Here is a 9,190-nt window from a genome sequence, read left to right as displayed (position 1 = left end):
CCTTATGATCTTATGGCTACATGATTAGGGTTGTTAAAAAGATTCTTTGTTCGTGAACAGCTCGTGTTCGACTCGTTCAGCAAACGAGCCGAACATGAACAATTTTTGAGCTCGAAATATAAATGAGTCGAACACGAGGCTCGTTTACACCCCTAGTTACTATTAACATGGGATGAGAGTAAGGTTTCTGCTGATTTGTGTTATTTCAGGCTCAGAGATCTTGCCTTTGGGCCTGCAACAGGAATCATTTCTTCTTTTAGGCGCAGATACATATATACCACACAATTCTCATGTATTTACAAATTTCATATCTAACAGCCAAACTTTCCTATTTATTTTTTCGACATCTTTAATCAAGCTAGTGTGGCACGAAACTCTCACATTCATGATATTTTTTTTTAAATTATAGTTTTTTCTTTTAAAAAAAAAGAAAATACCCAATCAAACATATTTTATATTTTTTATTTTTTAAAATAGATAAATCAAAACAATACCAAACACGCTTTCTAGAAACGTAAAATAGAAAACAATTAAAAAAAAACAAAATAGACTTAAAAAAAATAATCATAAAAAAACAAAAAGTAATCCCAATCAGGGCCTTAATTAATAATGGTACAAATGAGGGTATTTTAGGAAATATATTTTCTTCTCAAAATTTTTGCTATATCTGTTATCTTACTTATTTTATTTTCTTGTGTGAAGCAGCTAACTTTATGTATAACATGAGTAGAATAAGATCACGTGCTTGCTAAGCGAGCTGATTTTTTTGTGATGAATATTTTGTTTGATAAGTATTTTTTTATTTTAGTCTCATGATAAAAAAAAAAATATTGTAAAAAAATGCCATCTAAAATTATTTTTTATAGAAAATTAGCTCGGTCCGCAACATGTACGATCTCGATATACTAATGTTGTTTGCTAATTTAGTTGTTTTACGCAGGGAGATAAGATAAGTTGGAAATTTGATTTACTGAAAAAATTAAAAAGAAAAATTTTTTTCTAGAATGCTCACATTTTTTACCTCATTAACTATAATTTTTGTTAGTTTATATGGACTATTTTGGTCTCTGTTTAAAAATTATGGGGACTGAATCAGGTCTTCTACATAGTCCAGACTAAAATGGACCTTCACAAGTAATTGAGGGGCCATTTTTTGTCCTTTCTCTTGAATTTGGGATGAATCAAATTTTGTATGGCGCAAGTTGGAATGAAGCCCCTCCCTTGACCTTATGAGATGCAATAATGCTGAAGAAAATGGTAGAGTGAAGTGGTTTTCTATGTCAGGAAAAATGGAAAAAGGAGTAACTAGGAAAATCATTAGCTCTTGTTCAATAATGAATTCATGGTTCAATAAAATTGTATAGATCATGGAAGATTTAAAATGAAGGGTTATCATTTTGTCTTAGTGGAGTGCTAGGTGCCTTTTTTGGTAGGGGTAATTTTAACTGTCCAAACCCTAGGAGTATAGATAGTGCTCTGGGGTGAGTCTCTGCAAGGTCTATGAGTATGTTAAATATTTTCTTACAGAAAATTATAAATGGGATTAAGAGTAGGAATTTTTAATTAGGATTGATTGATAAAGCTTGATTCAATAATGTAGTTTGTATTCAACTGATACCAAAGTGTGCCTGTCATTTTTTGAGAAGTGCCAATGAAGCAATAGACCAAGCTGTGTTGCAAAATTTTTTGTTGGACAAAAATTGGGTTGCGCCAGATGACCCTATACAAGTGTTTGCAAGTTTATCTATGGTGTCTAGGCGCCAAGATCCCTAGAAATGCATGCCTCATTGTTTTTTTTACTATATCACGTTTGCTATTCATGCACATTTATTTTTTTTGCCGTAGGCGATGTGGAAATTATATATAAAGTGGCACGGATGCGAAGCACCTTTCTGTCTGGATACCGCAATCCTAGCAGGCCTTCGAACTGGAAACCTGGTTTCCATGATTCCACAAAATTGATATGACTGGGCGCAGGGTTTTCTGTCCCATAATTGAGTTGGTGGGTTTCTTTTGTTAATCTCCTGCCGCTAGGCTATTGTGGACCCAAATTTTATGTTATATTATTAGAATTTGGGTTTCTTTATAGCAGGGAACTAATTATATTTTATGTTTCTATTTTCTTTCGGAATTTTGATTTGGTTTGTGTGTTTTAGAGATTGTATCTGTGCTTTCTACCCCAATGTAATGCTGTCTGAACTAATTATATTTTATGTTTCTATTTTCTTTCGGTATTTTGATTTGGTTTGTGTGTTTTAGAGATTGTATATGTGCTTTCTACCCTAATGTAATGCTGTCCCCTTTTCCTTTTGCAAGTGATGTATCCGTAGCTTGTGCAGTAATAGGTGGTGAACCTCCTCGACATTCATGCCTCGTCGTTTCGGCACCATGTTTGCTGTTTTCAGCCAGGACAATTGCCGAGCGATATTTATCCTGGTCCATACGCTATCGAACTCACATATTATTCTTCCCTTACCATTCAACAACCACCTCTCCACAAAACCTGTTTTCTAAACACATTTTAAGAACCCTAGAAGGGGTATCAAAAAGAGCTTCTGGTCTACAGTATTTCATTCTGCTAAAAGCACACATGCATAATTTTATGTTTGGGAGAATCCATAAAGCATTGGAAGTGTTTTCCTGCTGTTTAGATTCTTTAAATGTCTGTGCTCACCTGCAATAAGTTTTTCTTGTTTTTGTTTGGGGTAATCCTTTATAGACGTGTCTTTTAGTCAACTTCTGTGGATTTTACATTAGATAAAATTGCTTTAATTCAAACTTTTGGCGATGGTTCAGGGTTTTATTTCATTCCTGGTGCGCTGACTGATGATGAACAAGTGCACTGGATCAGGGAAAGCTTAATTAACTTTCCTCAGCCTCCTAATAGAACCAATCATACAAACGCCTATGGTCCTATTTTTGATTTATTTGATGCTGTTCAAAACAATAGAGTTTTGGTTGAGGCAAAGCGGACATCTTCAGCAGTTGATCCTATAGTGGTTCATGATAAAACAAATTTGAACTCTCAAAGATTTTCATTTTCTGAACACTGTATAATCACAAATAGTGTTGAGTGCTGCAAGTCAGTCCCTGCATCTGTTCTTCTGCGGAAACTGCGTTGGAGCACCCTTGGATTGCAATTTGACTGGTCTAAGGTACGTAATTGCACGATCAGTTTCATTTCTGTAAATCTGAATTTGCTTATGGATTACACTTTTTTATCAATTAATATGGATTCAACTGTGCAAAGTCTTATGTTTAATTCTCGTAATTGCATGCTAGTGGATTTAGTTATGAGCTCTCATGGCATGGGAGCATATGCCGGAATCCTGCAATCCCATTTCTGTGGAATTAAGCGGTACGCGGGTTCTGCATCATGCGAATCCCATGATTGTGGGAGTAACAAGCCGGAAAGTTCCTTTCTTAAAATTTATTTCCTATTTTCTGCAGATTTCCTTCCATTTCTCTTTGCTTCATGTTTTTCTTCTAATTTCTCTATTTTTAAATAGGGTTTTTACTTGAGAGACTATTATGTGTTATTCTTTTTTGGTTTAGAGGATTTTTGGCATTTTTATTATTTTTGAGAGACTTTTGTTCTCTTTTTATGCTCTTCAGAGTGTTGTATTCTCTTTCTTTTGTTAGTTGTGTATCTGTACCTTGCTTAGAAACATGTGGTGGAAATTTCTCGCCGTTCGTACCTCGCACTACCTCCGTTTGACAGCTTCCGTCAGTCTGGATAGCATCTGAATAGCAGTTGTATCACTCAAATGATTATCAGACGAACGACTGACAATGCCACCAGGCTATTAAATGCCACTCTCCAAGCACTTATGACTATGAAATGGTACCAACGTTAGTTATGGATATTAACAGTTCCAAAGTTGTATCACTCAAATGATTATCAGACGAACGACTAACAATGCCACCAGGCTATTAAATGCCACTCTTTAAGCACTTATGACTATGAAATGGTACCAACGTCAGTTATGTATATTAACAGTTCCAGGAGTCGGTTATAAATATGAAAATGTATAATAATAACTTGTAATATTCCTATTAAAACAGGGACAAAGATATAACTTTATTAGGTACCTCTAGGATCTATAAATAGGAGGTCATTCCTTCAATCAGGGACTACTGGATTCACTATCTCAAAGCTTGTGTTACTGTGCACTCTTTTTTCCTTTCACTCTTTCTCTCTCTATTTTTATTTTTCTCTTTGGGTGTGATCCACAAGACATATTTGGATTCAACAGTTAACAATAAGAAGAATAAATTAAAATAACTGGATTTTTTATCTTGATCCTAAGTGGCTCAACCAAGCTGAATAGATGGCTCAACATTTGCTAGAATGATTTTGGCTGATGTTTGGCATGGTATTTGAAGTAAGCAAAGTATAGATTTTGTGCAATTTAACTTGTGATGACCGAGCTTTAATATGTATCAGCTTTCAAGATTTTATTGTGTCTGTGATTTGCTTAAGAACTGAATAATTTTTTCCAGGTTCCAATGTGCCTAATCTATGTTTATTCTTGTAGCGCAATTATGATGTGTGCCTTCCTCACAAAAAAATACCTGATGCTCTCTGCCTTGTTGCAAGGAAAATGGCAGTGCCTGCTATGCCTAAAGGAGAGGAGTTTCAGCCAGAAGCTGCAATTGTTAATTATTTTGGTCCAAGTATGTTGGCCTTATTTTTCTTGCTTAGCCTCTAATGTCAAGTAGTGTCACCTTATGCTCATATGTCTTAAGAGATTAAGGTTTAAACCACTGGTCTCTTGCAATTTAAAGAATTGTTATTTGTTGCACTAGTTGTAATTTTGAATTTGCATGGAACCTCTGTTTACTTTCCAATCCCTCAGGTGATATGCTTGGTGGCCACCTTGATGACATGGAAAAGGATTGGAGCAAACCGATTGTGAGCATTAGGTTCTTTCAAAATAACCCTTCTTAATGTTAATTATGTGGTGAAAAACCGTCTGACAATATGTCCCTTTATTTCTGCAGTCTTGGATGTAAGGCTATTTTTCTCCTAGGAGGCAAGTCTAGGGATGACGTGCCCATAGCTATGTTTTTAAGGAGCGGTGATATTGTGCTTATGGCTGGAGGAGCAAGGGAATGTTTTCACGGTCAGTTTTTGTTATATTATAATTAAGATTTTTATTTTAGATTCATTTCCTCACAAATTGTAGAATTTTTTATGCTACTTCAGCTCTGATCCTTTTGATGATGCAGCGAAGCTCGAATTTAGATGAGCTATAGTTATAGTTTAAAATAGGCTTAAATGATTTATACTGAAACTTGTAATTACTCTAGCATAATTGCCCTTTCATGCGGTGGTTACAAATTTAGCATAAGACTATGTACTTTGTGCTGAGGAAACCAAGTTTACTGCCTGAAGGCATAAATACAACATGAAACACGTGGTTTAGTGAAGCTCAATTTTAATAAATATATACTTTTTAAAAGAATAACATACATGATATTAATACTGAAAAGGCTACTTGTTTTCTTTTTCTTTATTTTTTTTTCGAGAGAACACATGGCAAACAAAACATTTGATGTCAGTAAACTGTTAAAATAATGCAATAATAAAAATTTAAGGGAAAAGAGTTCTAGCAGCTAGTTATACTAAGATTGAGATGAAGTTTAAGGAATCTCCAGTGTTCTTAGAGAATAATGGAAAATTCAGATATTATGACTTTTGATTCGTTGAGTGGATGGAGTGTCAAACCCAAAAGAAGATTATTCAACTTTTATTTTTATTAATTGCTTAATTTTTATTTAGAAGGAAGCTTATTTAAGTTGGTATGATATCCTTAAACTGACTGAGCTGTTGTTGGAAAAAGTCTCAACTAATAAGAAAAGTTCCTCATGTAATGCTTTGCTCATCAACCTGAATCACTGGTTCATTAATGCTTGACAGTTCAAAACAAAGTAAAGCACATTGTTTGTGATTTGTACATCGTGCTTTTTTAGCTCAGTCTAGTGGACGTGAAGAAGTGTCTCAAATTGGAACTATTTTCTTAAGATTTGTGTTCTGTTATTTAACATTAATAAGGTTATATTACTCAAAAGACGTATTCTGTTTCACACACAGATGAAAAGGGACCAAGCAAGAAATAAGATTTGAATCACACACGTGATTTACTAATTTGTGATCCATGGCTTCTAGATCTACTTTCATTGACATGTTAGATTTGCAGATCATCTGAAGATTTTCAGAGCTGTTAAAGAGGTTCCTTCAGAGGGCAGGCCTGTGTGTAATATTTAGTTTCCCTTCATTGTGAGCTAAAAAGTCGTGGGCTCAAATCTAAAAGAATCACCCTCCACTAAAACAAAGACAAGTCCATATATGTTAACTACTCCCTCAATTGACCTGAGTTAGTTCCTTTTTTATTTACCTGTAATTTCACCCCATTGTTGCTGAAATAAGAATTCAAGGAAATACCTAAGTTTAATTTTTTTTTTAACATCATTTTACCATTCTAAAACCACAGGTGTTTTATGTCATTTGTTGTGTTGGAAGGAGTTGTCCCTGTTGACTTGAATATACTTTTATGCCAGAGAATCAGCCCCATAGTTTTCTTTTGATTGATAAATATAGTTAAATTGGAGCTTTTGTATGTTATCTGCATGATCAGGTTGAAACTTGTTTCTATTGGACTGAAAAAAAATGCAAAGTTGAAGTTATGTAGATTTAAGCTATGCCAAGTGATGGCCTTCGCTTATATATGGTGCTTTATAGCAATTTGAAATAGGCATGGTTAATTTCGGTAGCTTTAGAAAGAGTTCCAAGATATGAGTTGGGTTCTGTTTAGCTGTTCTATGTCATGCAGCTAAGCTTTTCCTCTGTAATCCTATTTACCCCATGTCTGATTTCCTTAAAATTCTCAAAAATTTAGAAGTCATTAAAACAGTTAAGGCAGAGAATTTTCAAGGATGGAAGAGCGAGGCCGTCATCCTTATAGGTGGCAAATTAAGCTGAGAACAGTCAATTTATCAATCAGAGCTGCTATCTCACTTTTTTCCTTTTAAGTGTTGTTTGGTTTTACCGTCTTGTAACACCGAAAAGAAAATAACCTTTTGTTATATAAAAGGAACAAATTAGAAAAAGATTGATTGTTTACTTGATCTGTCTTTACAGTTTCGAGGACTTTTTTTTTCTTATTTGAGTTCTTAGATTTCTCAATCTAAGAGTGGCACCAAAAAACGATACAAATTTTAATTATCCATGAGCAATCGACTAATTTCTTTGATATTGAATATGCAGGAGTTCCAAGGATATTTACAGACTCTGAGCAAGCAGATATTGCGCTCCTTATATCTCAATTCTCTAGTGAAGCAGATATCTGTTTGAGGGATTACATCAGGACCTCAAGGATAAATATCAACATTAGACAAGTCAATTAGACACATCTCAGAACTGATTAATGCATCGAACCTTGGAATTAAATTGTGGGAGAAGATTTTTTTTTAGGTGTATAATAGAGATGATAATTTCATGGCAAGAAAATTTTTATTACCTTGATTTTGCTGATCACTGAACCGAATACTGTCTTGAGTTAAAGCCACTGGAGCTAATCCAAGAGTATGATGTAAGAACACAGGCTAATTTATGGCTGGAAATGTTGCTGGCAGTTCTGGCAGGTGATTTCTATGCATGTGGAGCCAATTCTTCTTGTAGCAATCATCTTCATACTCTCAACCTTTTTTACTTCTTCTCTTGCATGCTCCCATATCATTCTCGCTAGTCTAAATTCTTTCTCCGCTTGTTCTAGCTCTCGTCTTGCCAGCTCTCTCATCCTCTCAGCAGAGGCCTTCTCCAACGCAGCTAGCCGAATCTGTTCTCCAGCTTCCTCCTTCGGAACTGGCACAATCTTCAAATTACTGTCAGCTTTGTTGCTATCAGTCAGCTGTGATGTTATGATGCTCATTGACAAGCTCAGATCAAGCCGTGGGTCGTAAGCACCTGCAACATCTGTGGAGATGACGGCATTGAAGGGCTGCTGCAATTCTCTCTTCTCACCTTCCATGAAATAATAGTTAATTGAGACTTGACTGGTGAGGATTTTATAAGTTTTTTCAGTCAACCTTTTATACTGTGCGCTTGCTTATTTTCCAGTATCTCATCTTTTTCAAAATGGCCATTCAAATTATGAGGATTAATGTCATTTGGATACTGGATCTAGATCCAGTTAAGGTGCGCTCAAATGATTTAATTGATCAATTATAAATCTGAGCATTTTTAGAGGATTAGTTTTATTTATATTTTCTGCTGGTTAGGTCTGATAAGCTGCAGGTTTATGTTTACTGGGCTAACTTTGCTGCTCCTCACTACCAGAAATAGGCCTTTATTTACACATTTTACTATTATCAGCAGTTCCTTTCTGATTCACTTTAGATGAAAATATTTACAAGCTGTCAGAATCTCTGTTTTCTACTAGTTCAGCTAGGTTGCTTTTTAACCATTTTGATAAAAGATGATGTATGCCAAAGCTTTTGACGGTATGATTCTTTCTTGCTTGCCAGAGACTTTTATTTGCCTTGTCCCTTGCTTTTACTTTATTGTTGCCAATAACTTTTTGCCAAGGTCTTAATGGGATTGCTTGTTCTTGCTAGTTACCCAACTTCCATGTGCCTTGTCGCTGTGCCGCTGGCTTTACCTTTTGGTAGCCAGTTGATTATGAATTTTTTAGTCCATGGACCCTAAATGTACTCAAGCGAACCGATTTATGTTTTTATTTTACATATTAATGATTTATATTTAGAGTATTATATTTTTTAAATTAAATTTATATAGTTGAGATTTTTTTTTATAAAATTAAATAAATTAAAAATAAATTGCCTTTGTAAATTTTGATGAAATAGATTTAGCTCAGCTTTAGATCTGCGCATATCTGAAGAATTTATTTCATATTTTAATGTTAGAAATTGGCAAACGGGAAAAAGTTGAGACGAAAAATTAAAAAAAAAATGTTGGGAGTGAGATGGGGTGTTTGATTCAAAGGCTAAAAGTGTGTTGTACATTTTATTGCATTAGTTTTAAAGTTTAGGTTTTTTATTTGAAAAATAATTAAAATTTTCATGCTGAGGAATTTCAAATCCTAAATTTATTATTCCTTCTATTGTTTTGAATTCACCCAAAATTGATTGGATACCGAGTACCTCAAACCATTCTCTCGTACTCTTA

The 9,190-nt window shown here is 34.5% G+C and overlaps 2 protein-coding genes across 2 annotated transcripts in view; one reads left to right on the top strand and one right to left on the bottom strand.

The window, feature by feature from the left end:
• Positions 1–7,426, top strand: part of LOC110031095 (alpha-ketoglutarate-dependent dioxygenase alkB) — a gene marked incomplete at its 5' end in the record, with an annotated part of 28,132 nt that extends 20,706 nt beyond the window's left edge. The window contains 5 exon segments of the mRNA XM_020734140.1: positions 2,797–3,155; positions 4,539–4,677; positions 4,860–4,926; positions 5,005–5,126; positions 7,271–7,426. Of these exon segments, the coding sequence (XP_020589799.1) occupies positions 2,797–3,155; positions 4,539–4,677; positions 4,860–4,926; positions 5,005–5,126; positions 7,271–7,410 (827 nt within the window).
• Positions 7,427–7,597: 171 nt separating this feature from the next.
• Positions 7,598–8,595, bottom strand: LOC110031096 (protein indeterminate-domain 16-like). Its single transcript, XM_020734141.1, has one exon. It carries the CDS (start codon positions 8,031–8,033, stop codon positions 7,614–7,616), a length of 420 nt encoding a protein of 139 aa, XP_020589800.1. The 5' UTR covers positions 8,034–8,595; the 3' UTR covers positions 7,598–7,613.
• Positions 8,596–9,190: the final 595 nt, after the last annotated feature.

This window comes from Phalaenopsis equestris, unplaced genomic scaffold (genome assembly GCF_001263595.1).
Source record: "Phalaenopsis equestris unplaced genomic scaffold, ASM126359v1 Scaffold000766, whole genome shotgun sequence".
Classification (NCBI taxonomy): Eukaryota; Viridiplantae; Streptophyta; class Magnoliopsida; order Asparagales; family Orchidaceae; genus Phalaenopsis; species Phalaenopsis equestris.
This window is presented reverse-complemented; position numbering and strand designations above follow the sequence as displayed.